The sequence below is a fragment of the Loxodonta africana genome, chromosome 14, assembly GCF_030014295.1.
Source record: "Loxodonta africana isolate mLoxAfr1 chromosome 14, mLoxAfr1.hap2, whole genome shotgun sequence".
Lineage (NCBI taxonomy): Eukaryota > Metazoa > Chordata > Mammalia > Proboscidea > Elephantidae > Loxodonta > Loxodonta africana.
The window spans coordinates 23,731,481-23,758,911 of record NC_087355.1 but is presented as its reverse complement, the minus strand read 5'-3'; the positions used below and the strand labels follow the sequence as shown (position 1 = coordinate 23,758,911).

Here is a 27,431-nt window from a genome sequence, read left to right as displayed (position 1 = left end):
AATGTAGCCACTCTGGCCGGGCTCTGCCGCTGGGATCCGGGTGCACCTGTTTTTTCCGCTCTCGGGGCGGTTCCTGCCGGGTGGGGGTGTTCAGGAGAGTTCGCAGCGGGGAAGGGACTGGTGCCTGCAGGGCTGAAGGGTGTAGGGCGCGTCCTGCGAAGGCTGCGGCCTCCGGGGAGAGGCACCCTCCCCACCTCGACGGGGGCAGCCGCACCTAACCTTCCGGCGCCCCGACGGGCGCGCCGCCAGGGCTGGCTGGCGAGGGGCGGGCCGGGAGGGCGTGGGCCTGGGTGAGCGGCAGGGCCGGGCTGCGCCTCTCCGGCCTCTCGGGCAGCTCCCGGGCCGCCCGCCCTCCGAGGAGCGGAGCACTTACCCCGCCGGGGCCCGTCGCGTCGCAGGTGCACCGGGAGCGCTCGCCATGAGGACCCTGTGGCTGGCGCTGTGCGCGCTGGCTCGGCTATGGCCCGGGGCCCTGGCTGGCTGCGCCGAGGCTGGGCGCTGCTGCCCAGGCAGAGACCCCGCCTGCTTCACCCATGGCTGGAGGCTGGACAGGGTCTACGGGACGTGCTTCTGCGACCAAGCCTGCATCCTCACCGGGGACTGCTGTTTCGACTACTCCAGGGCGTGCCCAGGTGGGTGGCCGGGCCGAGGGTGGGGCGTGGGCCGTTCGCCCTCAGCCAAGGGGCACAGGGCACCGCGCCAAGTGCCGCAACCCGCCTCCATCCAAGGTTATTCCAGCCCCTTCTATCCAGCAGTGCCACAGGCCTCTCCATCCAAAAGCACCCCAGACTCTCCATCTGGATGCACTGCAGCCCCGTCCATCCAGGCCTCCTCAGCCCGCTCTATCCAGCGCACCCCAGTCCCTTTTAAACACCCTTTCCCAGCCTTCTCCACCCAGGGGCACCCCATATTCTCCATCCAGATACACCACAACCCTTTCCATCCATGCACACCCAGACTCTCCATCCAGACATTCCCAAGCCTCCTCCATGTGGGATCTCCCAGCCCTCTCCGTCTAGGCTACTGCTCCAAAGCACACCTTCCCGCCAGAGCCGCTGGAGACGCCTCTTCTCCTGGACGGGTGTGGGCCCCTCTGCCGGATGAAATCTCTGATGTGACTCAGGAACTCTGGCTGGGAGGACCACCCCCTGCCTGGAGAGAGGCACTGACAGGTCTAGGGACACAACCCCGGGCCAGGCGCTGCCACTTTCATTATGTTAATCCTTGTGGATCTCTAGGGCCCCGCGTGTGGGGTGATGAGGGAAGGAAGATGTGATTATCCTGCTTGGTGTCTAGGGCTTGCGCTGGGAGGGCCCTTTCATTTAGAGAGCAAGTTCTTTGAGGTCTGCAGATGTCCTCCCCTCTGAACCCCAGCACAAAGCAAAGCCCCCTCATAGTAAGTGTTCCCTATGTGCATTGAATTCAATTTCATCTCTACAGCATGGTTAGGATTTTTATCTCAGGCTTCCTACTATGTTTTAATCCTGCTGGTTTTTCTTTAGACCAAACCCAAACCCATTTCCATTTAGTCAATTCTGACTCATAGGACCCTACCCAATCAGCCTTTTTTTTTTTTTTTTTTTTATCTTTAAACCTCCCAAGAATCTCATGGTTCCTTGCCCCTGATAAGGGTTCAGGAAATGTTCATTTAACTGATTTAAAAGGTAAAGGAAGAAACTGAGTATAGTCCTGGAGAAGACATTACATCTGAGAGAAGCCAGCTCTGGAAATAAAAGTTTCCTGGCTCTGTTAATCGCATCATCCCCAAAGCCATACCTGTGTTAGGGTTTGATCTCAAGGATCCCAGCATTGTCTGAGTCTCAGCATATTCCTGGGAAGGTCCCCATAGGCTGTATCTTTACCTGGAGAACCTGATGCCCACGAGAGAGCAGCCCCCTCTGCCTCTTGGCTGCTTGAAGAAGCTGGGGTGGGGCAAGAGCCAGAGAGCAGGCCAGCCACCCAGGCCTAATGCTGAAAGAACACAGTTGAAAAATATTAAGATTTTTTGACCATGGTCATAAGCTAATGATTAACCTATGAATACTGATACTGTTTTTGATAAGCTTATTTCCTTTTCTTCTCCAGCATCAGGGTATTTTACTACTTGTATTAGCTTCCTCGGGCTGCTGTAACAAAATACCACAAATCGGATGGCTTATAAGAGCAGAAATTTATTGTCTCAGTTCTGCAAGCTTGTAGTCCGAATTCAGGGTATTGGCAGGGCCATATTCCCTCCGTCTGTCTCTCTGTGTTTATTCTTCTTATAAGGACACCACTCAGATTGGATTACAACCCATCCTATTCTGGTAGGACCTCATATTAACTGATAACATCTTCAAAATCCCTATCCCGGAACAAGGGCAAGGTCACAGGCATGAGGGGATAGGACTTCAATGTAAAATTTTCAGAGGACACACTCTAATCCATAATACTACTAAATGGCAGGAGGAAGAGTTAGTTATTTAGGAAATGCAGTGCCCTCAAGCCAGGAGCCAGGGGTCCTCAGGCCTCTCCTTGAAGCTTCCTAAACTCATTTGCCTCAGTTGCCTGGAAACTCCAGCAAAGCCTGTCTCACTATGGCAGAATCACTGTCTCTTGAGGGGTTTGCCTACACGTTAAAGGTAATCACAGAATTCATTTAGCCTAGGTAATATGCCCAGATCTGTGGTAAGCACAGGGATGCAAAGATGATTAAGACACAATCTCTGCTCTCTAGGAGTTCATAGCTAGCTGGCAAACACACATGCAAAGCACTCACAACATGCTTAGTGGGAGGTTAGGGTAAGAAAAACTAAAAAGGGAGACTTCCCACAGGAAGTAATGGACAAGTCCATAGTTCTGGTGAGTGAGCAAGAGGTCTCCAGATGGCATTTCCTCAAAATGTTAAACATGAAATTATCATATGACCCAGCAATTCTACTCCAAGGTTTATACCCAAAAGACTTGAAAGCTGGGACTCAAACAGATGTTTGAACACCAGTGTTCATTGTAGCACTATTCACAATAGCCAAATAGTGGAAATAACCCAAGTCTCCATCAGCAGGTGAATGGAGAAACAAAATGTAGTATCTACATACAATGGAATATTATTCAACCTTAATGAGAAATCAACAGTCACCGGATCATGCAAACAGTTAACGCAGGAGGCTATTAACAAAAGGTTGGGGGTTCGAATTCACCCAGAGGTACCTTGGAAGGAAGGCCTGGTGATCTACTTCTGAAAAATCAGCCATCGAACATCCTATGGAGCACAGTTCTACTTTGACACACATGGGTTGCCGTGAGTCGGAATTGACTGGTACTGTTACTAAAGAGAAATGAAGCTCTGATACATGCCACAACATGCATGAACCTTGAAAACATGCTAAATGAAATAAATCAGATACAAAAGGACGAATATCATATGATCCCACTTATATGAAATATCTAGAATAGGCAAATGCATAGAGACCAAAATAGGTTAGAGGTTACCACAGGCTAGGGGAAGGAAGGAATGGGGAGTTATTGTTTAAGGGGTACGGAATTTCTGTTGGAGTCCTGGTGGCAAAGCAGTTAAGAGCTTGGCTGCAAACCAAAAGGTTGGCAGTTCAAATTCACCAGCAGTTCCTTGGAAACCTTAAGGGGCCGTTCTACTCTGTCCTGTAGGATCGCTATGAGTCGGAATTGACTCAATGGCAACAGTTCATGGGAGTTTTTGTTTGGGGTGATGGAAAAGTTTTGGAAATAGATGGTGGTAATGGTTGCACAACATTGTGAATGAAATTAATGTCACTGAACTGTATATTTAAAAATGATAAAAATGGCAAATTTTATTTTATATATAGTTTACCACAATAAAATTGAAAAAAAAAAAAGAAAAGAGGTCTCCAGGAGAAGGGGAAAGAAAGGAGAATTCTAGATGGGAAGTGTATCACCCCTGGTTCAGCACTTCCTGTGAATGTCAGCTTGTCTGCACCAGGCACTGTGCTGGGCCCTGAGGCTAAGTGGTGACCAGGGCAGGCAGTGAACACAGCTTGGTGTGGAGAAATTCAAGACACACAAGTGGGATGGGGAAAGACCCAGTGAAAGTCGTGAGAAAAACTTGAATTTTGCTTTCCAGTGAGGGCCAAGCCTAATAGTGCCAAACATTAGCAAAATTCTCCAAGTCTTTATTTGGTCAAAAACAAATCCTTTGCTTAAGTCTAGAAGATAGAAATACTAAAACAAAAAGCCTACCATTTTGCAGGGGATTTATCAGATAAGTCATAGAAAAGATCAGATGACTTGACCATCTTGTGAAGAACTCAGAAAGAATCATAGCAACTACGTGCCTGGGAGAAGAACTGTGAGTGGTGGACAAAGGAACCAAAACCAGAAAAGGAAATGGTATCTGACAGAATTATTAAAATGAGCATATTCAGGAGCCTTAAATGCCCTTTCCCAGGGAGTCCATGGAGGACCTTGCAGGCCTAGAGGAAATCAGGCACCTGGCTGAGAAGGCTGCTCATTGCTAGATTCTCTGCACTTCAGAGTTTCTGGTGAAGGGAGAAAGAAAATAAAGATAATTGGAAGTTGGCCCACTTGGCAAGCCTGAGCCTGTACTGCTGTCAGAGCGGAGGGTGAGAGTGAAGGGCACGGTCTAGCTGAGATGCTCAGTCTCCTCAGCCCTAGACACACGTCACAACTCTGGGCTCCCAGTAGAGACACCACAGACTGCATCTTAGAGTCTGTTTTCTCTGGCCCAGAGCTGACAGCATCTAGGAGCTGGTTGACGGGCAACTCCTGGGACACAGCCTACCCTTATCACAAAGTCTGCTCCCCTCCCAGTTATTTACCTATTTGCATTTTTTTTTTTTTCCAGAAATAACCCATTTTGCCTCTAAAGTCAGAGAATCCTGGGTTCAATCTTGACGCTGTTTTGTGACTTAGGAAAACTCATATTAACCTCTTGGAGCCTAAGATGCCTCATTTTTAAAGGGGGGTTGACAAAGCCACCATGCAGGACTGTTGAGTGGGTGGATTGAGATAATGCCTGGAAAGGTCATCACATAGTACCTGGAATGTGGCAGGAGGCCCTTAGCAGCAAATGTACTGTCAGTCGGCTCTATCGCTGTGGACACTGGTGAACAGTTCATATTTTTTTCTTAAATATTTGTACGATAATTTTATAGTAACATATTGCAGTAATTTGTGCAAGTTAACATTAAATCATTGATACCTTTTATAAAACTGCTACTGTGTGCCAGGTGGATTAAGTCATGTTAATGAGAATTAGGGTGGGATGCAACACCTTTACTCCAATCATAGCCCTGATCCATGTAAGAGGATTTTCCCTGGGTTGTGGCCTGCATCACCTTTTACCTTATAAGAGATAAAAGGAGAGAGAGAGGGAGGGACCTCACTACCACCAAGAAACAAGAGTCGGGAGTGGAGCACATCCATTGGATCTGGGGTCACTGCACTGAGAACCTCCTAGACTCAGGGGAAGACTGATGCCAAGCACATGGAGATCTCCAAGGAATGCCAGGCCCACAGTTACTGAAAGGAGATAAAGACCTTCCCCCAGAGCTGACAGAAAAAGCCTTCCTCTGGAGCTGGCACCCTGATTTTGGACTTCTAGCACCTTAACTGTGAGAAAATATATTTTTGCTTGCTAAAACCTTCCACTTGTGGTACTTCTGTTATAGCAGCACTAGGTAACTTTCTCACTTTAAATTAAAAGCTAGAAATGATCAAGCTTAGTGAGGAAGGCATGTCAAAAGCCAAGATAGGCCAAAAGCTAGGCCTCTTGTGCCGAACAGTTAGCCAAGTTGTGAATGCAAAGGAGAAGCTCTTGGAGGAAATTAAAAGTGCTACTCCAGTGAACACACAAATGAAAAGAAAGCAAAACAGCTTTATTGCTGATATGGAGAAAGTTTTAATGGTCTGGATAGAAGATGAAACTGGCCACAACATTCCCTTAAGCCAAAGCCTAATCCAGAGCAAGGCCCTAACTTTCTTCAATTTTATGAAGGCTGAGAGAGGTGAGGGAGCTGCAGAAGAAAAATTTGAAGCTAGTAGAGGCTGGTTCATGAGGTTTAAGGAAAGAAGTTATTTCCACAACATAAAAGCGCAAGGTGGAGCAGCAAGTGGTGATGTAAAAGCTGCAGCAAGTTATCCAAAGATCTAGCTGAGATAACTGATGAAGGGGGCCACACTAAACAACAGATTTTCAGTGTAGACAAAACAGCTTTATATTGGAAGAAGGTGCCATCAAGCTAGAGAGAAGTCGATGCCTGACTTCAAAGCTTCAAAGGCCAGGCGGACTCTCTTGTGAGGGGCAAATGCAGCTGGTGATTTTAAGTTGAAGCCAGTGCTCATTTACCATTCTGAAAATCCTAGGGCCCTTAAGAATTATACTAAATCTGCTCTGCCTGTACTCTATAAATGGCCCAACAAAGCCTGGATGACAGCACATCTGTTTACAACATGGTTTACTGAATATTTTAAGCCCACTGTTGAGACCTACTGCTCAGAAAAAAAGATTCCTTTCAAAATATTACTGCTCATTGACAATGTGCGTGGTCACTGGAGAGCTCTGACTGAGATGTACAAGGAGATCAATGTTGTTTTCGTGCCTGCTAACACAATATCCATGCTGCAGCCCATGGATCAAGTAATAATTTCAACTTTCAAGTCTTATTAAAGAAACACATTTCTCAAAGCTATAGCTCCATAGATAGTGATTCCTCTGATATATCTGGGCAAAGTAAATTGAAAACCTTCTGGAAAGGATTCACCATTCTAGATGACATTAAAAACATTCATGATTTATGGGAGGAGGTCAAAATATCAAGATTAACAGGAGTTTTAAAGAAGTTGATTCCAGCCCTTATGGATGACTTTGAAGCGTTCAAGACTTCAGTGGAGGAAGCAATGCAGATGAGATGAAAATAGCAAGAGAGCTAGAATTAGAAGTGGAGCCTGAATTGCTACAATCTTATGATAAAACTTTAATGGATGAGGAGTTGCTTCTTATGGATGACAAAGAAAGTGGTTTCTTGAGATGGAGTCTACTCCTAGTAAAGATGCTGTGAACATTGTTGAAATGACAACAAATGATTTAGAATATTATATAAACTTAGTTGATAAATCAGTGGCATGGTTTGAGAAGATTGACTCCAATTTTGAAGAAGTTCTACTGTGGGTGAAATGCTATCAAACAGTGTTGTATGCTACAGAGAAATCTTTTGTGAAAGGAAGAGTCAATCAATGTGGCAAACTTCACTGTTGTCTCATTTTAAAAAATTGCCACAACCATCCCAACCTTCAGCAACCGCCACCTTGGTCACTCAGTAGCCATCTATATTGAGAAAAGACCCTCCACTGGCAAAAAGGTTATGACCCACTAAAGGCTCAGATGATGGTTAGCATTTTTTTTTTTTATCAATAAAGTATTTTTTAAGTTAAGGTATGTAAATTGTTTTTTTTTTTAGACATAATGCTATTGCACACTTAATAGATTACAGTATAGTGTAAAAGTAACTTTTATATGCACTGGGAAACCAAAAAATTTGTGTGACTCTCTTTATTGTGATATTGGCTTTACTGCAGTAGTCTGGAACCAAACCCGCGGTATCTCCGAGGTATGCCTGCAAATAGAACCATTCTGCCTCTTAGAATCTTTCCCCTTCTCGTGTATGTTATATTTTCGATTATGTTATATGACCTATTGGTGTTGTCTGTCTTAGTTATCTAATGCTGCTATAACAGAAATACCATAAGTGGATGATTTTAGCAAACAAAAATATATTCTGTCACAGTTTAGGAGCTAGAAGTTTGAAATTAGGGCACCAGCTTTAGAGGAAGGCTTTTTCTGTCAGCTCTGGGGGAAGGTTCTCATCTCCTTTCAATAACTGTGGGCCTGGTGTTCCTTGGGGTTCTGCATGTGTCTTGGCATCAGTCTTCCCCTGAGTCTAGGAGGTTCTCAGTACAGGGACCCCAGGCCCAAAGGATGTACTCCATTCCAAACTCTTGTTTCTTGGTGGTAATGAGGTTCCTCTCTGCTCACTTCTCTCTCCTTTTATCTCTTTTAAGACAAAAGGGGGTGCAGGCCACATCCCAGGGAAACTCCCCTTACATGAATCAGGGCTGTGATTGGAGTAAGGATGTTGCATCCTACCCTAATCCTCATCAATATGACCTATTCCTGCTTCGTTAACATAATGGACAGCTCACTCCCAAATGGGACCATAAACACAGGCATAGAGGCTAGGATTTATAATACATCATGAAATGGAGGATAATCAGATCAGAAAATGAAGGAAAACCACACAATACTGGAAATCATGGCCTGGCCAAGTTGACACATACTTTTACGGGGACACAATTCTATCCATGATACTGACCAAAGTCTTTGACTCAAATTACATTAATTTTTAGTGGAAAATATAATGGTGTCAAAAAAACTGAACACACTTTATCTTAGAAGCATACCTTCTGATGTTTTCATCTTGATGCAGGCATTTTTTTTGGTGTGGCTAAGAAATGAAGTACTGGAATTTCTTTTTATAAATAGAAAGTTATTTTTTTTCTTTTTACTTAGGCAAAAATAAAAATGAGTTATTCGATCTGTGGAACCATTAGACTGCCAAGGACATCTGTTTAGAAATTAATCTTTTCAGAAAATCTCATAATGATGATGGCATGGGTTTTGAAATATTCCATTTCAACATTAATAATGTAGCTTCACACCTCCCCCTCAAAATAAAGTATGAAAATTCTCCATTGGCTGTGTCTGATCAGGGATGGGGAGAAGTAAAGAGGGGTAACAGACCCAAGTTACCCTGCCCTGGAAGAACTTCTTAGGAGACTTGCTTATCAGGCTTACACTACCCCAGTCTCTAATAAATTGGCTGGGTTCCTTGAGCCTTGAATCCTGAGATCATAGAAACAGTAGATTGCATTAGAACATTGATGAGTAACTTAAGGAAAGAGTGACAATTAACCAAAGTGAAGCATGAAAAAAATCGAATGGCCAGTATCTTCTCCTAGATTTATGGAGAGACTAGAAACAAACTGGCCAAGATCTGATGACATCACACCTGAAGAAGGAAGGGCAACATGCTTGAAAACAGGGGCTCCGAAACTCAGCCAGAGGAGCAATGTCACAGTCTAGCATGATTTGGAAGTTGAGACTTTAACAAAGCTGGAACAGTCCGAGAGATGGCATGTGTTTTCCCCTGCTTTTGTCTTGGCAGAAAAATGAGCAGACCATGGGGTCACTATTAAAAATGACTTGAGTTAGCAGGATTTGGCTGTAGCCCTCAGGTGCAGTCAATGAGCATGTCTTAGTTTCTTAGTGCTGGTATAACAGAAATACCACAAATGGGTGGCCTTAAAGAACAGAAGTAAAATACCTGAACAGAAGACTTCAAAGGGTGCCTCAAGAAGACAAAGTATTATAATGACGTGTGCAAAGAGCTGGAGATAGAAAACCAAAAGGGAAGAACACACACATGGCATTTCTCAAGCTGAAAAAACTGAAGAAAAAATTCAAGCCTTGAGTTGCAATAGTGAAGGGTTCTATGGGGAAAATATTAAATGACGCAGGGGCATCAAAAGAAGATGGAAGGAATACAGAGTCATTATACGAAAAAGAATTAGTTGACGTTCAACCATTTCAAGAGATAGCAGATAATCAGGAACCACTGGTACTGAAGGAAGAAGTCCAAACTGCACTGGAGGCATTGGCGAAAAACAAGGCTCCAGGAATTGATGGAATATCAATTGAGATGTTTCAACAAACATGCAGTGCTGGAGGTGCTCACTCGTCAATGCCAAGAAACTTGGAAGACAGCTTCTTGGCCAACTGACTGGAAAGGACCCATATTTATGCCTATTCCCAAGAAAGGTGATACAACGAAATGGGGAAATTATCAAACAATATCATTAATATTATACATAAACAAAATTTTGCTGAAGATCATTCAAAAGCGGCTGCAGCAGTATATCGACAGGGAACTGCCAGAAATTCAAGCTGGATTCAGAAGAGGACCTGGAACCAGGAATATCATTGCCGATGTCAGATCCATCCTGGCTGAAAGCAGAGAAACCAGAAGGATGTTTTATTGACTATGCTAAGGTATTCAACTGTGTGAATCATAACAAACTATGGATAACATTGTGAAGAATGGGAATTCCAGAACACTTAATTGTGCTCGTGAGAAACCTATACATAGATCAAGAGGCAGTTGTTCGGACAGAACAAGGGGATACTGAGTGGTTTAAAGTCGGGAAATGTGTATGTTAGGGTTGTATCCTTTCAGCATACCTATTCAATCTGTATGCTGAGCAAATATAGCTGGACTATATGAAGAAGAACGGGGCATGAGGATTGGAGGAAGACTCACTAACAGCCTGAATTATGCAAATGCACAACCTTGCTTGCTGAAAGTGAAGAGAACTTGAAGCACTTACTAATGAAGATCAAAGACCACAGCCTTCAGTATGGATTGCACTTCAACATAAAGAAAACAAAAATCCTCACAACTGGACCAATGAGCAACATTATGATAAAACGGTGAAAAGATTGAAGTTGTCAAGGATTTCATTTTACTTGGATCCACAATCAACAGCCATGGAAGCAGCAGTCAAGAAATCAAATGATGCATTGCATTGGGTAAATCTGCTGCAAAGGACCTCTTTAAAATTTTGAAAAGCAAAGATGTCACCTTGAAGACTAAGGTGCACCTGACCCAAGCCATCATATGCATGTGAAAGCTGGGCAATAAATAAGGAAGACCAAAGAAGAATTGACACCTTTGAATTGTGGTGTTGGTGAAGAATATCGAATGTACCATGGACTGCCAAAAGAACCAGCAAATCTGTCTTGGAAGAAGTACAACCAGAATGCTTGTTAGAGGCAAGGATGGCAAGACTGCATCTTACATACTTTAGACATGTTGTCAGGAGAGATCATTCCCTGGAGAAGGACATCATGCTTGGTAAAGTACAAGGTCAGCAGAAAAGAGGAAAACGCTTAAGGAGATGGATTGACACAGTGGCTGCAACAATGGGCTCAAGCATAGCAGCGATGTGAGCATGGTGCAGGACTGGGCACTGCTTTGTTCTGTGGTACATATGATCGCTATGAGTCGGAACTGACTCAACGGTACCTAACAACAACAGCAACAAAAGAACAGAAATTTATTTTCTGACATTACAGGAGACTGAAAGTCTAAATCAGGGTGTCCACTGTGTCGATTCCTTCCATGTCAGTAGCCCTGGGTGTTCCTTGGTTCCTTGGCTGGTAGACAGTCCTTGCATGGCATCTGTCTTCCCTGTTTTGTGCTGGAATCTTGTCTAATCTGCTCTTTTTAAGACTCAGAAGTGATTAGGTTTAGGACACACCCTATACTGATAAGGCCTCATTGACATAACAAAGAATGCCATATTTCCAAATAGGATTTCCTCCACAAGTATAGGAGTTATGATTCCAACACATGTTTTGGGGGGATACAATTCAATCCATAACAGAGGGCAGTCAGTAACACTAGCCTAGCATTTGCTCATGGAGTTCCAGGTTGATGCAAACGGTTAAGTACCCAATTACTAGCCAAAAGGCTAGCTATTTGAACCTACTCAGAGGTGCTTTGGAAGACAGGCCTGGTGATCTGCTTCAGAAAGGTCACGACCTTGAAAACCATTTGGAACTGTTCTACTCTACACACATGGAATTGCCATGAGTTGGAATCTACTTGACAGCAGCTAACAACAACAGCAAAGAATTTGCTCTGTGCCAGACACTCTTCTAAGCGCTTTATGGCTCTTAACTTACTTTGGTCTCACCACCTGCTGAGGTTATGCCTCATTTTAGTCTCATTTTACACACAAGGTAACTGAGGCACAGAGGTTAAGTAACTTGTCCAAAGTGATAGAGCTAGATTTGAACTCAGGACATCTGGATCCAGAGCCCACATTTTAAAATACTGTGTTTTGCTGTCCCAGAGAAATGAGGTTATATGAGAAGCTTTGTACTTTGCAGGGCCAGCCCCAAATAAATACTGGCAGCGTCATCTCTCTCCATCAATTGTGTGTTCCTTGAGGGCAAAGAGCGTGTCTTGCTCCTCTTTGTAACCCTCCAGTAGCTATCTTAGCTTCCCTGGGTGGCACGAATGGTTAGGTGCTGAAAGGTTAGTGGTCCTAACCACCCAGAGGGGCCTTGGAAGACAGGTCTGGAGATCTGATTCTGAAAGGTCACAACCTTGAAAACCCTGAGGGGCAGTTCTACTCTGCCCACGTGGGGTCGCCATGAGTAGCAGTCAACTAGAAGGCAATTAACAACAACAGTGGCTATCACATGCCACTTAATAATGTTTGTTAAAATGGAACTTGTTGAAATGGTATGCCTTTTGTTGTGTATATTTTCACAACAAAATAAAATTTTTCCTTTGGGGGAAAAAAAGATAATGAGCCTTTCATCCCAGCAGATATTACCTGTGACTTCCAAGGACACTGCCATTTGGGGTATATCTACATTTCCTATTTAAAACAACATTTTCCTTCCTTGACTACAAAATATATTGATGCAAAAACTTTGGAAAATGTAGAAATACACAAGAGAAGAAAACAAATCACCCAGAAACCTCCTACCCAGAAGTAAGCATCACTAAACTTTTTTATGTGTATCCTCTTTTTTTCTGGGCTTAGATGGTGGGTAAAATTTTATTTTTCTAACAAGGGAGCCCATGTCATCATCTTGCTGTCATTTCATGAACTTGTCCAGTTAATACCTCAAAAACAAACAAGCAATCAACCAATCAGTTGGGGGCCAGATGACATGATTTCTGCAAGAGGAAAAAAAAAAAAAAAACCTTTGATCATTTTATTGGTGTTTTTTATAGGAACTTGGGCAATGTACTCTTATGTGACTTTCACAGAAGTTTTGACAAGGTTCCACAGAAAAGGATAACATGTGAAAAGAGAAAAGAGCAGATGCTATACATTTAAACATGTGTCACTGTAAGATGTATATATATGTGTGTATTAGGGAATAAAGTGACTATTTTATTTTTCTTCCATAGAATGTCAAGGAACAGAAGTTATATATAAATGGATATCCCTGTGAGTAAAGTGTAAAAAGAATTATTTCCTCAGGAATGATTAGGGCTATTTGGACTGAACAACTCGTGGGAGAAAATGCTTGATTGTGGGTGACCTTAAACTCTTAGGCGGCAAAGAGCCAAGCGGGCAGGGCTAGATCACAAAGGAGAATGCTTGAGTCTCTGTGATTAACCAAAGAGACAGTGCTACATGTTAATAAGAACGAGGCAATATATTACAGAAGAAATAATCAAAACTATCTGGAAAAAATGAAGTGACTCTGAATGCAAAATGGTGGAGTAGCAAGTTCTAAGGGTCAGTCGCTCCGCCAAAGCAAAACTGGAGAAAGCAACGGGAATCAACTATTTTGGAACTCTGGAACCTGACCAGGCATCTATAAAAACTAGGGGAGTGTCTTATGAATATAGAGGCTGCCGATCTTTCCTAAGTGAGGAACAGGTGCAAACCAGTCACTATCCCTTCTTCCACCTTGGTGGGAAAGATAGAAGCCAGTGTTCCTGGAGTGGCTGGCCGGTACCCAGGTGAGCAGTGGGGATCTTGTCCTCCAAGAACTTGGGGTTGTGCACTTGGTTGTTCTGGCAGTACCCTGAAGGACCCATGTAGATGCCTGCTTTGGTTTTGCCCCTCTCAGCAGCAGGGTCTTCTCCCAGCAGCATCTATTGGAAGATTTAAAGGGACAGTGTTGTTGTTATTGTTGTGTGTCATTTTTGACACTTAGCAAGCCCACGCGACAGAGCAGAACTACCACATAGGGTTTTCATGGCTGTAATATTTATGGAAGCAGATTTCCAGATCTTTCTCCCGAGGAACAGCTAAGAGAGTTCAAACCTCCAACCTTTCAGTTAATAACAGAGCGCTTAACCATTTTTACCACGAGGGCTCGTTTAAAAGGCCAGTTACCCTCTGCTCCTTTTAAATGGTGAAATCTATGTCAGGTCCCTGGCTTATCACAGAGGTAATGGAACAGAAATTTCAGTAACCATATACAACTGGGAATACATTCTTTGCAAAAACAGCCTGGAAAAGTCACTAAATAAACGGATAACTGCAGTTTTCATCAAAAAACAACAGCAACCCTTGAGGACTGGAATAATCAGACTTCCAGAGCTACCACATTATAATACTCAGAATGTCCAGTTCAGACTAGGCTGTTATAAAGTTAAGATGCTGATTATAACCCCCAAGGTAACCATTAAGAAAATATCTAAAAATCCTACAAAAAAGAAAAGAAAGGAATCAAAGCCTTTGTTGTTAGATGCTGTCGAGTCGGTTCCAACTCATAGCAACTCTGTGTACAACAGAATGAAACAGTCCCTGGTTCTGTGCCATAATACTCACAATTGTTGCTATGTTTGAGCCCATCATTGCAGCCAGTGCTTCAACCCATCTCGTCAAGGGTCTTCTTCTTTTTTGCTGACCCTCTGCTTTACCAAGCATGATCTCTTTCTTCAGGAATGGTCCCTCCTGACAACATGTCCTAAGTATGTGAGATGAAGTCTTGCCATCCTTGCTTCTAAGGAGCATTCTGGCTGTACTTCTTCCAAGACAGTCTTGTTTGTTCTTCTGACTGTCCATGGTATATTCAATATTCTTCACCAATACCATAATTGAAAGGCATCAATTCTTCTTTGATCTTCCTTATTCATTTTCAGTTTTCTCATGCATAGGAGACCGGTGAAAATACCATGGCTTGGATCAGGCACACCTTACTCCTTAAAGTGATATCTTTGCTTTTTAACACTTGAAAGAAGTCTTTTGCAGCAGATTTGTGCAATGCAATATGTCATTTGGTTTCTTGACTGCTGCTCCCATGGGGATTGATTGTGGATCCAAGTAAAATGAAATCCTCGACAATTCAATATTTTCTCTGTTTATCATGATATTGCTTATTGGTGTAGTTGTGAGGATTTTTTTTCTTTATGTTGAGGTGTAATCCATACTGAAGGCTGTATTCTGATCCTCATCAGTAAGTGCTTCAACTCCTCTTCACTTTTAACAAGGAAGGTTGTGTTATCTCCATATCACAGGTTGTTTTTAAGTCTTCCTCCAAAATTCAGCTAAAAACAACAAAAAGGCAGTAATGGAGGAATCGAGGAACAAAAAATATATATGACATACAGAAAAAAATAGCTAAATGAGAAAAGTAAATCCTTGCTTATCAGTAATTACTTTAAATGTAAATGGATTAAACTCTCTTACTAAATGGCAGAGATTGGCAGATTGGATTAAAAAAAAAAAAGATCCACTGGTATATTGTCTGCAAGTGACTTACTTTGTATACAAAGACATAAAGAGGTTGAAAGTAAAAGGATGGAAAAAGATACTCCATGCAAAAATAATAACCAAAAGACACCCGGGGTGGCTCTATTACTGTCAGACAAAATAGACTTTAAGTCAAAAATTGGATATTTATATATGGATAAAAAAATCAAACCAGCAAGAAGATATAAAAATTATAAACATATATGCACATAACAATAGCGCCTCAAAGCAATGAAGCAAAAATTCACAGAACTGAAGGGAAGAATAGTTCTACATATATAATAGTTGGAGACTTGAACACTCCACTTTGAATAATGGACAGAACAACCAGACAGAAGGTCAATAAGCAAATAGAGAACTTAAACAACACTATAAACCAATAGGCCTAACAGACATTTACAGAACACTGCTCCCAATGGTATTAGAATACACAATCTTTTCAAGTGCACATGGAACGTTCTCCAGAATAGACCATATCTTAGGCCACAAAACAAACCTTAATAAACTTAAAAAGGTTGAAGTCATACAAAGTATCTTTTTTGATCACAATGGAATGAAACTAGAAATCAATAACAAAAAAAAAACTGGAAAATTCACAAATAAAGTGCACATTAAACAATACAGTCTTAACCCATATAATGGAATATTATTCTGCTATAAAGAGAAATGAAGTTCTGATACACGCTACGATATTAATGAACCTTGAAAACATTATGCTAAGTGAAATAAATCAGACGCAAAAGGACAAATATTGTATGATTCCACTGATATGACGTATTTAAAATAGGCAATTCATAGAGACAGAAAGAAGATTAGAGATTGCCAGGAGTTGGGGGGAGGAGGGAATAGGGAGCTTTCGTTAAAGGATACTGAGCTTTTGTTTGGGATGATAAAAAAGTTCTGGAAATAGATAATGGTTCTGGTTACCATTTGTGTGTGTGTACATATTGTGATGTACATAATGCCACTGAACTGTATGCTTAAAAATGGCTAAAATGGAAAGTTTTGTGTTATGTATATTTTACTATTAAAAAAAAAAGAAGACAGTTGCCAAAGAGTTAAATGTCACCTACCGGTTCCTCTGGTCAATGTAGGCAGTCTCTGTGTGAGCAGTCAGAAGAGAAAAATGAGAGTGACTCAAAAGATCACAGATTCAATTATATTTTAGGAGCCATGGTGGTGCAATGGTTAAGCGCTAAGCTGCTAACTAGAGGGTTGACCGTTTGAACCTACCACCTGCTCCATGGGAGAAAATACTTGGTTATTTGCTCCCATAAAACAGCCTAGGAAACCCTACGGAGCAGTTCTGCTTTGTGCTATAGGGTTGCTATGAGTCTAAATCAGCTTGGTGGCATACAACGACAACAACAAATGCAGTTAGAGTATTTTTATTTTCATTAACTAAAATAATCCAGACACATAGCATATTGGTTCTTGCTGTTTAACGTATCTTTCATAATAGCAACTGTGGTAAGAGTTTTACATGAGAAGTTTCACAAGTAGAAACATTTGAAACTCAAGGTTTGTATCTATGTAACAAGGGGTCAGTATCCTCTGATTATAAGGTTAATATTATTTGCCATTATAAAATTTGGTTAATAAAAAGCCAAAAAAAAAAAAAAAAAGAAGGGACTCTTGTTATCAGGTCAATTTGTTGCTCTGTGTACGTGCATATTTGGCATCAAGAAAAGCATTAGAAAAAAATTTTTTTTCTTAAATTACAGCTTTATACCTAAAAACTGAGAATAACGTGTCTAGTTCTGGTTGCCACAACTCACCAACGGTATGCGTGGAAAGTCTAATGGTAACTCAGACCATGGGTGCATGGCAAGATTGGAAATATCTACAGAAAGATAGGCCAAATGGCTGGAGTCTTAACCTGAAAAGGTCTGTGGTTAGGGGGAGAGAGACCTGCTGAAACAGTAAGACTATAAGTGGTACTGATAAGGTAAACAGATTTTTTTTTTTTTTAAATCATGTTCTTAAATTCTTGGATGACGAACAGTTGAATGAGAGAAATTTGGGTAAAATGAAAGGAAATACCACTTCACACCTCAGATAGTAAAATTAAGGAAGTGTGTTACTTTCAAAACATAGTACTGGCAGGAAATATAAATGGATTAAAAAGGATTTGAAGGACCGGTGGCTGCCAGGAGAACTGGGGACTCCTAATTGTAAGGCAGAGAAAGCAATGTTCCTACCAATAGCACACCCCATGGGGCCACTGTTGCCAGGAGAACAGGGACAACTCTGACCCAGGTTAGGAATTTCTGTGTTTTTGATTTTGTTCCTGTCTTTTCCTCTCTGGGGCCTCCTCCAGTGCTTTGGCCTCTAACTAATGATGTGGACAGACCAGAATCTGTTTCAGTATAGAACATTACTAGGGAGGAAAAGGAGGAGGAACTTGCCTAATGCCATTTCATTCATTCATTCGTTCAATATTTATTGAGCACCAACCATGTGTCAAGAGCTAGGGATAAAATAATGACAAACTATCATGGTCCCTATGGGTGACAACAATAAACAGAACAATAAATATGTAATTACAAATTATGGAGGTGCTAGAAGGTCCTACAGTGGCTAACAACAACATCGATAGAAGGCAAGAAACCCTGAGCTCCAAGAGGAAGTAATTGTGTGGGAAGCAAGTAGTAAGGGGCAAGGGGGCTGTTAGACTACATAGATAAGCTGGCCAGAGAAGGACTCCCTGAAAAAGAAACAGTTCAGGTGGGAAGAACATCCCCAGCAGAGAGAATACATGTACAAAGTTTGTACTTTTTGGTGGTGAGAGCTTGGTGCGTTCGAGGAATAAAGAAGACAACATGGTTGGAGCTTAGGGCGGAAGTAGGGTAGGCAACTCTGGAGGGAGTGAAGGGACAGCGGAGGCAGGTCACAAAGGACCTTGTAGGCCTCAGCAGAGAGTTTGGGTTTTATTCCAAACTCAATGGGAAGCCACTGAGGAAGATCTGTGGTACCTCTTTTAAGGTTATCGTATGTGGCTGTGACTGTATATCCCTGTTAGAACATATGAAAATATACCCTTCTCTTGTGTGCAGATTTGGTCATGAAGTTTATGTTACTCTTTGTTTTTATGCCTTTTTCCTGGTGGCTGTGGTAGGGATATCTGATAATCACAAAGCTCTTGAGGAAGGGGGGCTAGCTGGTAAATCAGAAAGCACTTGGTTATTCCTTGAACTCTGGGTTTATCCATTATCTCACACCACAGTGAGGAGGGCCAGAAGTGCCCACTGGGCCTGAAATAGGAACTTAGATGTTGACTTATGGGAAGGGATTCTGAAAGGAAGAGACAAAAACTTCTGTTGTCTGTGAAAAGCACTTGGGGTAGTTTTCCCACCATTAATATTCAAACGGTGACCCATTGCCAGAAGAAGAAGCTGAGCTCCACCAAAGGCGGAGCTGGCCTTCACTATAACCATGGCTACCATTCAGGGTTGGTTACCATTCCTCGAGCACTGAGCCCACTCACATCCCCTGCTCCCACTGCTTCCTACAGGCCAGGGGTTTTTCTGCTACAAGTACCGTGACTCCACCTGAGGCTTTTTTCTGCCCTAACAGGGCAGACTGGAATGCCAGGGTTAATTGCCAAAGGAGCAGCCCTCTACCACTGACAGGAAGGAGATGGTGGGAAAATACCCTAGTTTCCATGTCTTAGGGTGGGACAACTCTGAGATGGGTTCTACAGAGTCTCCTAGAGGTCCCCAGTAGGATTGAGGCCCAATGGTCAGCTGTTCACTAACACACTCTTATCGGCTTCCTTCTCTTCTTTCTGTCTCTGTTTTCCACTCCATTTTGGTGCTGCCAGGAGTCACCTCCCAAATAAATTACTTTCATTCAAATCCACATCTTTGGGGAAATCCAACAAGAATATTACGCTAAATCACCTCTCACAACACAGATGACTCTGGAGAACATTATGCTGAGTGAAATAAGTCATCAAAAAGGACAAATATTGTATAAGACCACTATTATAAAAAGTCCAAGAATAGGCTTACACACAGAAAAAAACAGTTCTTTGATGACCAGGGATAGGAGCGTGAGGGAGGGAGAATCACTAAATAGATTGTAGATAAATGTGATTTCTGGTGAAGGGAAAGGCAACACGCAACATGGGGGAAGTCAGCATAACACGACCAAGGCAAAGGAAGACACTGAGAGGTACACAAGAATAAAAAGCAAGTATGGTAAATGCTATAACATATACAATCCTGCAACAACAGTAATAACAAACAATAATTTGTGAGGGGATACATAGGTAGGTATGTACACTAAATAGGTGTGGAGGCCATATGGGAGTACACGCACATGCATCTATACATATGGTTGTGGATAGTTCTACACACATAATTGTATGTGCTGCATGTATATTGATATATATAGTAGAGCACATAGGGGCACAGGTATGGAAACTTTGTAGATATAACCAAACACCTCATGGAACTGAACTACTAGGCTTGAAGGTTAAGGACAATTGTCTTGGGGGACATCTAGGTCAGTTGGCATAACATAGTTCCTAAAGATGATGTTCTGCATCCTAGTTTGCTGAGTAGTGTCTGGGGTCTTAAAAGCTTGCGAGCAGCCATCTAAAATAAAACTATTGGTCTCCTCCTGTCTGGAGCAAAGGATAGTGAAGAAAACCAATGACTCAAGAAAACAATTAGTCCAAAAGACTAATGGCTGACATGAACCACAGCCTCCTCTAGTCTGAGGCCAGAAGAACTAGATGGTGCCTGGCTACTACTACTGACCTTTCTCACCAGAAACAGAACAGAAGGTCCCAGTTAGAATGGGTGAAAAATGTAGACCAAAATTCAAATTCATAAAAAAGATCAGACTTACTGGTCTGATAGAGACTGGTAGAACTCTTGAAACTATTTCCTAAGATAACCTTCTAACTTGGGAATGAAGCCACACCTGGAGGCCACCTTTCAGCCAAATAATAGACTTTCCTATAAAATAAACAATAGTACCCGTAAGGACTGTGCTCCTTAGAACAATCAACTATAGGAAATCAAAAGGGCAACATTTGCCCAAAAGCAAAAACGAGAAGGCAGGGAGGGGCAGGGAAACTGGATGAATTGGAAACAGGGAACCCAGGGTGTAAGTGAGAGTGCTGACACATTGAAGGGATTGCAACCAATGTCACAGAACAATTTGTGTATGAATTATTGACTGGAAAACTAATTTACTGTGTAAACTTTCACCTAAAGCACAATAAAATGTTAAAAAAGAAATCAGTTGCCATTGAGTCGATTCTGACTCTTGGTGACTCCATGTGTTGCAGAGTAGAACTGCTCCATAGGGTCTTCAAAGGTGGTGACCTTTTGGGAGCAGATCACCAGGCCCTTCTTCTTAGGTGCCTCTGGGTGGATTCAAACCATGCACCTTTTGGTTAGTCACTGAGTACTTAACCATTTGCACCACCCAGACAAGATGAATGTTAGCTTGAGTCTAAACAAAAAGAAGAAAGAGCTTATTGAACTTCCTGGCTGCCATTCACTCTAGGCTTCATTCCCCTAAAAGGGGTGGGGTGATGTCCTCAGGTCCTGACTGATTATGAAGAAACTGGGAGGCTGTGACAAGACTGGAGTCAAAAGAGATTATGCTGCTCACTAGGTAACAGTCTGCCAGGCTCAATTAATAACTAGTGAAGCTAAAAAGTGAAGAGTGAGGAGGTCGGATTGTAAGAAAGGGTATTCTGATAGGCTGTATATAGATTTGAATTAGATTGAACAGAAAGAGCTTTAATGGGAAAGGGGACAAGAATTCTAAGGGAATAGTTCAAAAGGAAATTTGTGTCATGCAGCTGTGCTATAAGACTTGAGGCAATAAATCAGTCAGAAGTTCCCTGTACTTCCCCTAACCTTCGAGACCAAAGGCCTCTTGTCATCTACGATGAATTGCAATCCAAATAATCAAAGGTTCACAAATGGGTCAAGAGTAGAACCTTTGGTGCAGAGTACGAAGAAACATCTCTGATAAATCTTCCAATTCAAAATATTTTGTAGAACACCTTTTTATTCATATCATTTTATGTGAACTTTTTTTCATTTTGCCTTGCAATTAAGTTGTCGAGATGTGTTGCTCAGGGTCCTAGAACTTTCTGAAGCCCTTTATGAGGATTTTAAAGTCATGGATTGGAGAAATAGGAAATACCATTTTTCCAAGGACAGACCTGAACCAATAGGAAAAATTGATTCATGACTCTGTAAGTTGAGGACTTTAACTGTGGAACCAAACTAAATACCATAACAAACGTTGGATACAACATAAATATCCATAGACACGGGTGTTGACGAAATACTGAGAGACTAAATTCAGTTAGAAGACTATCCCCAATGTAATTTTTTACCATATGGATAGAGTCTAACCAAAGGCCACATCACTCAATTTTGAATTAATGCCATGGCAAAATTTTATTTATTATAATGCCCAAATACTGATCTCTAAAATAAGTTTTTTTTTTTTTAAGTGTATTATTAAGCAGTGTTCAAGTCTAATCTGCCAGGGAGCAGTCCTCAGGTGGTACAAAAGGTTAACATGCTTGGCTGCTAGACAAAAACTTAGAGAAACCCTGGTGGCGTAGTGGTTAAGAGCTACAGCTGCTTACCCAAAGGTTGGCAGTTTGAATCCACTAGGCGCTCCTTGGAAACTCTATGAGGCAGTTCTACTCTGTCCTATAGGGTCACTATAAGTCAGAATCAACTCAACAGCAACAGGTTTGGTTTGGTAGAGGTGCCCTGGAAGAAAGACCAGGCAATCTGTTCTGAAAAATGAGCCATTGAAGGTCTATGGAACACAACTCCACTGCGACACACAAAGGGTAGCCGTAAGTCAGAAGCACCTTGATGGCAACTGGTTACTGGTAACACATCACGGCAGAACTAGCTAGACTCAGGGATGAAGAGGGGTTGGGGGAGGAAGAGAGGCATTGAAAGAAATAAAGACAGAAGACCTTCTCAACCAGCTCCCAGTCAGAGTGGGATCTTTTTTTAAATGCCTGTAGTTCTATAGACCAGTAACACCATGGGATCATTGAAATAAAAGGGTGGGGCTGGGTGGTGGGGAGGTCAACAAGAGATGACAAGAACAGGAAGTGATCTGTTACTGATTTTCCAAAGGTTGTGTACATGGCGGATATTGGGAATGAACTCCGACGTGGCCTGTTCTTAATTCCGTAGGTAATTGCCATGTGATACCTAGGGATTTTTAGATGATTAATGAAAGCATGCTTTAAAACAGTATTAAAATCTTTGAATTACTGACAGATGTTTATATTGTTTGTGACCCTTTTCACATCAGGGGTAGTTATGTGCTGCCAAATACCGCTTCTTCCAATTGCCATGAACCCTAAACTAGAGTGCGCTGAGAGGCAAAATAAGTTTTCAAGTACAAGCTGTCAAAAGTTCAAATCAAGGTTTCAGAGAAGTCAGGGTGCTTTGTTGTTGAAACCCTATAAACTTGAAAGCATGAGGGTGATAGGGAAAGTGGGTCACACTTTGTAGAAAAAAAGACTTTTGGCACCCAGATGAGAGGCATGTCTTCTGCCTTCTTGTTCTTCCCTTCCTCTTTTTTTACTTCCATTTTCAAGTCATGAAATAATTCAATTTAAAAATGCATTACAGTCCTTTGAAAAGACTCATTAGGATTTTAAGCTGGAAAGTTAAATGCAAACCCACATTGATTTTACAGTCGTGCCCAGGATATTGAGTTTTTAGTTCCATCTTCAGATTTGGTATGCGAACTTCACAGCCAAAGAGGGGAACAGCTTCTGGCTGGACCTCAGATGATGCTGGCCTCCAGGGGCAGCCTAGCTCAAGGCTGGCTCCCGAGAGAACAGCTGGGCTCCCAGGCCTGGCTAATGTGTAGCGGGGCAGCGAGCAATAGAAAGAAACGGATGCCAGAACCACATTCTCATCTTGACTCTGCCTCTTCATGCGAGACCATGAGGACCATTTACCTCTCTGAGCCCTGGTTGCTCATCCCTAAACTCCATCTCTCATATTCTATGAGTCTACCAGCCAGGGAAGATGAGAACAGACCATTCATGAGAAGCTAAAAATGTAGAGGCTCCTTGGTGTGGCCCTAAGCCTTTGGAAAATCAGTAACAGATCACTTCCTGTTCTTGTCATCTCTTGTTGACCTCCCCACCACCCAGCCCCACCCTTTTATTTCAATGATCCCATGATGTTACTGGTCTATAGAACTACAGGCATTTAAAAAAAGATCCCACTCTGACTGGAGACACCCTTGCTGATAAGATTTGACCTGGGGTGATGGGCTTATTAGTGCTTGAAGTATATTCTTTTTCTCTATACTTTTTTTCCTTCACATTTTCTACAGTGAATACATATTACTGTTACAATAAAAAAATGTATGGGCAGGAAAGAATAAAGTTCACAGTGAAGAAAAAGCAAAGAAGGTCTGCTTTGGCCCCTGGGAGGATGGGGAAGTGCCCTGGAGGCCAGGCATCTGTCTCCTTAACTTGGGTGGGTCTCTGGCTCATACCCATCTTCAGGATGCAGACAGACCCGCCTGCCTCTTAGAGGTACCTGATCAGCAGTTAACCATCAGGGTGGGATGGGCCAATGTCAGCTGGGATGGCTGTGGCTTTGTGCATTTCTCCTGATAAAGGGCCCCCATCAAAGCTAATCTTGACTGTTTATGTTGGCAGGAGCACCTGGCATGTGGCTGGTGTACTCAGGTGAGGTCTGTCGTGCTGTTTTCCAGCTCGCCCGTGCATCGTGGGGGAGTGGAGCCCCTGGAGCGGCTGTGCAGACCAGTGCAAGCCCACTGCTCGCATTCGGCGGCGCCCAGTGCGGCAGGAGCCTCAGAACGGCGGGGCACCCTGTCCACCCCTGGAAGAGAGGGCTGGCTGCCTGGAGTACTCAACGCCACAGGGCCAGGACTGCGGGCATGCCTTCGGTACTGCTGCTGTCGTGTTTCCACCTGTGTTATCTCTGCTGACTCGGCCACTTCACCCCATAAAAGGCCAGGGGCTGTGGAGGGAAAGTTCCATGCACTGCAGGGAGTGGGATAGGCAGGTCTGCCCAAAGGAGATAGGGAGCTCAGGAAATGTTTAATGAATGAATGAACGGCCAGCTGCACAAATGCCTCCCTTCCGGGCTGGCCTCATTGTGTTTTCTAACCGATGACTCAGAGTGCGCACAGACGAGGGGAATAAAGAACCAGTGCCCTGCAGTGTTGAGGGAACTCAGTCAATCTGTCTGGCAATACAGGACTTAGGGTGATATGTCACAGGATAGTAAGTGTCCAATAGGAGCTCTAAAGAGCTCTGGTGGCACTATGAGCTGGGCTGCTAACCAAAGGCAGGCGGCTGGAACCCACCCAGTGGCTCCTCAGGAGAAAAGACCTGGTGACCTGCTCTGACAAGGATCATAGCCTAGAAAACACTATGGGGCAGCTGTACTCTGTTACATGGGCACCTGTGAGTCAAAATCGACTCGAAGGCACCTAACCAGGATAGCTCTATTTTGCCTTCCACTGTAATTTTTTTTTTTTTTTTTAAAAAAACAAACCAAATCTGTTGCCATCTAATCAATTCCAACTCATAGTGACCCTACAGGACAGAGTAGAAGTGCCCCATGAGATTTCCAAGGAGCAGCTGGTGAATTCAAACTGCCAATCTTTTTTGGTTAGCAGACAAACTCTTAACCACACTTCCACAGTCACACATGTTCAGAAAGTACTTTTTTTTTTTTTTAATACTTCTTTGTTTCCTATACATTTTCTACAGTGAATATGTACTGTTAGCTGCTGTTGAGTTGGCTGTAGTAAAAAAAATTCTAAATTCCTCCCCAACGGTAGAATTTTTTCTCTTAAAACACCCGCCTGTCTCCTCAAGCAGATGGAATTGGGGCTGATATGATCAGATCTGTGATTTGAGAAGATCACCCTGGTTGTGGAGTGTTGAACGGAGTCAGCTCGTTAATGAGCCAGGAGCCATCCTGAGCTCACAAATAAATAAGCAAAAAGGCCAATGCCGATTTATTGATCTGGACTGAGGCAGATAGGGCAAAATACTGACTTCTCGAGATAGCAAAATCTTCTGTTTTTCATAGATTTCAATTGCAATTTCAAGCCCACACGATCATCATCAAGCCATTGTATTCATTCTTTTATTCCACACACAAATACTGATTGAGAGACTGGTGCTTGGGCTGGTGTGGGAGTTATAATGGTGAGAAAAGTTGAAGTGGAACCTGCTGTCACGTAGGTCACAGTCTAGTGGGAGAGCGGGATGTTCATCAGATATTAATATCAGGAAATTACTCCTGGAAAATTCCAGCTATGGTCCGTGTACAACTGGTACCAAGCAAGTGAGAGGTGCTTGGAGCTATGAGTGGTCTAATAAGGTGATTTCCCCCGGCCTTGAGGGAGAGCGAAGGGGGGAAGAAGACTTTCCTGAGGAAGCAGTGACTGGGCTGAGATCCAAGCTTGGAAAGTGTAGGACTGCCCAGGCAGAGGTACCCACATGGTCAACCTGAGGGCTAGGAGCACAAGACCCCTTTAAGAAGCTGAAAGAAGCCAGAGAGCAAGGCCGGCGGTGAGAGGGGACACTGGAGCAGGTGAGGGGCCTGGCTGTGCCGGGCCTCAGAGTGTCTGTTTAGGATTCTGATCTTTATCTTCAGAGCTCTGGAAAGCCATTGGAGTGTTTTCTGCAAGAGCTGTCGTGTTCAGATTTGTGATTTGAAAAGATCACTCTGGCACTGGAGTGCTGAATGGAGGGGCCTGGGGGAGGCCTATAGGTCTGCAGTCACATTAAGCTCACAGGGAAATAATTTAGTGCTTTGAAAGTGGTTGCTCACAAAAATGGTCATAGAACCAAAGCCCATTTGGTGTGCGGACTCTGCAGAAACACCACAGGAAAGGCCCAGGGAGGAAGTCACTTTAGGACATTATTGATTTTTTTGATGGCTCATAAGACCTATAGTCAATCTATCAATGAAAGCAACTGCTGCTCTTGTGCAGTGTTGAGCTGCTAGAAAGTATTTCTTCAGCACATTTGACTCCTCAGAGCAGCACCAGGCTGCTGCAGACTCCTCCCAGCCCTGGGATTGTTTACAGTACACCACTGCAGACGGAGGACTGGGGACAGGAAGGGTCAGTGAAGGGGATGCTGTGGACCATGGGCCAAGGGAACCAGGGAGCATGATGGTCACTGGCACCAGGGAGAGTTGTGGTCCTGGGGAAATCTGACCCCTTGGGTCATGTTCTCTGCCTGGACCTGTACCCTCTTCTGTCCTCTGACAGGGCACGGCCCACAGGCCTGCCCTTCTCCAAAAGTCCTCCTGTTCCCAAAGTACTGCCCTTTTCCACTGCTCCCACCAAACTCCATTAAGAGGATTTTAAGAAGCAAGCACTTCTTATCAGACTGTCATAACAAAATACCACAAAGTGGGTGTTATTAAGGAACAGAATTTTATTTTCTCACAGTTTTGGAGGTTAGATGTTCAAATCACGACATGGCTCTAGGGGAGGGTCCTTTCTTGTGAGTAGCCCCAGGCCTTACTGGGCATTTCTTGGCTCGTAGATGATTCCTTACGTGGCCTTTTTTTCCGTGTGTGTCTGTGTGTGTCTGTCTTCCTTTTTTATAAGACACTATTCAGAAGGGATTAGGTCTAGGACCCATTGTACTTCAATGAGGCCTCATTAACATAACAAAAAAAAATCCAGATTTCCAAACAGGGTCACATTCGCAGGCAGGTACAGGGGTTAGGATTCCAACATATGTTTTGAAGGGCACAATTCTATCCATAAAAGATGTGAAAATTAAGAAATTCACTGCCAGGAAATACTGCTCTAGAGAAAAAAGTGAGCATGTGGCTATACAACTTTTTACTAATACCTCAGAAGGTTGGAGGTAACTAATTGCCACAAACTTAGAGGCTTACACAAAAGAAACTTGTTATCTTACAGTTCTGTAGGTTAGAAGTTCAAGACAGGTCTCACTGGGCTAAAATCAGGCTATCAGCAGGGCTGTGTTCCTCTCCAGAGACTCTAGGAAATAACCAGTTCCTTACCTTTTCCATCTGCTAGAGAGCACC

The 27,431-nt window shown here is 43.0% G+C and overlaps 1 protein-coding gene across 1 annotated transcript in view; it reads left to right on the top strand.

The window, feature by feature from the left end:
• The first annotated feature begins 308 nt into the window (after nt 1-308).
• The window catches only part of SBSPON (somatomedin B and thrombospondin type 1 domain containing), a 39,867-nt gene continuing 12,744 nt past the window's right edge, over nt 309-27,431 (top strand). Inside the window, exons 1-2 of the mRNA XM_010588347.3 lie at nt 309-632; nt 24,094-24,288. Coding sequence (XP_010586649.1) covers nt 419-632; nt 24,094-24,288 — 409 coding nt within the window. The 5' untranslated portion in view covers nt 309-418. The remainder of the gene's footprint in view (nt 633-24,093; nt 24,289-27,431) is intronic.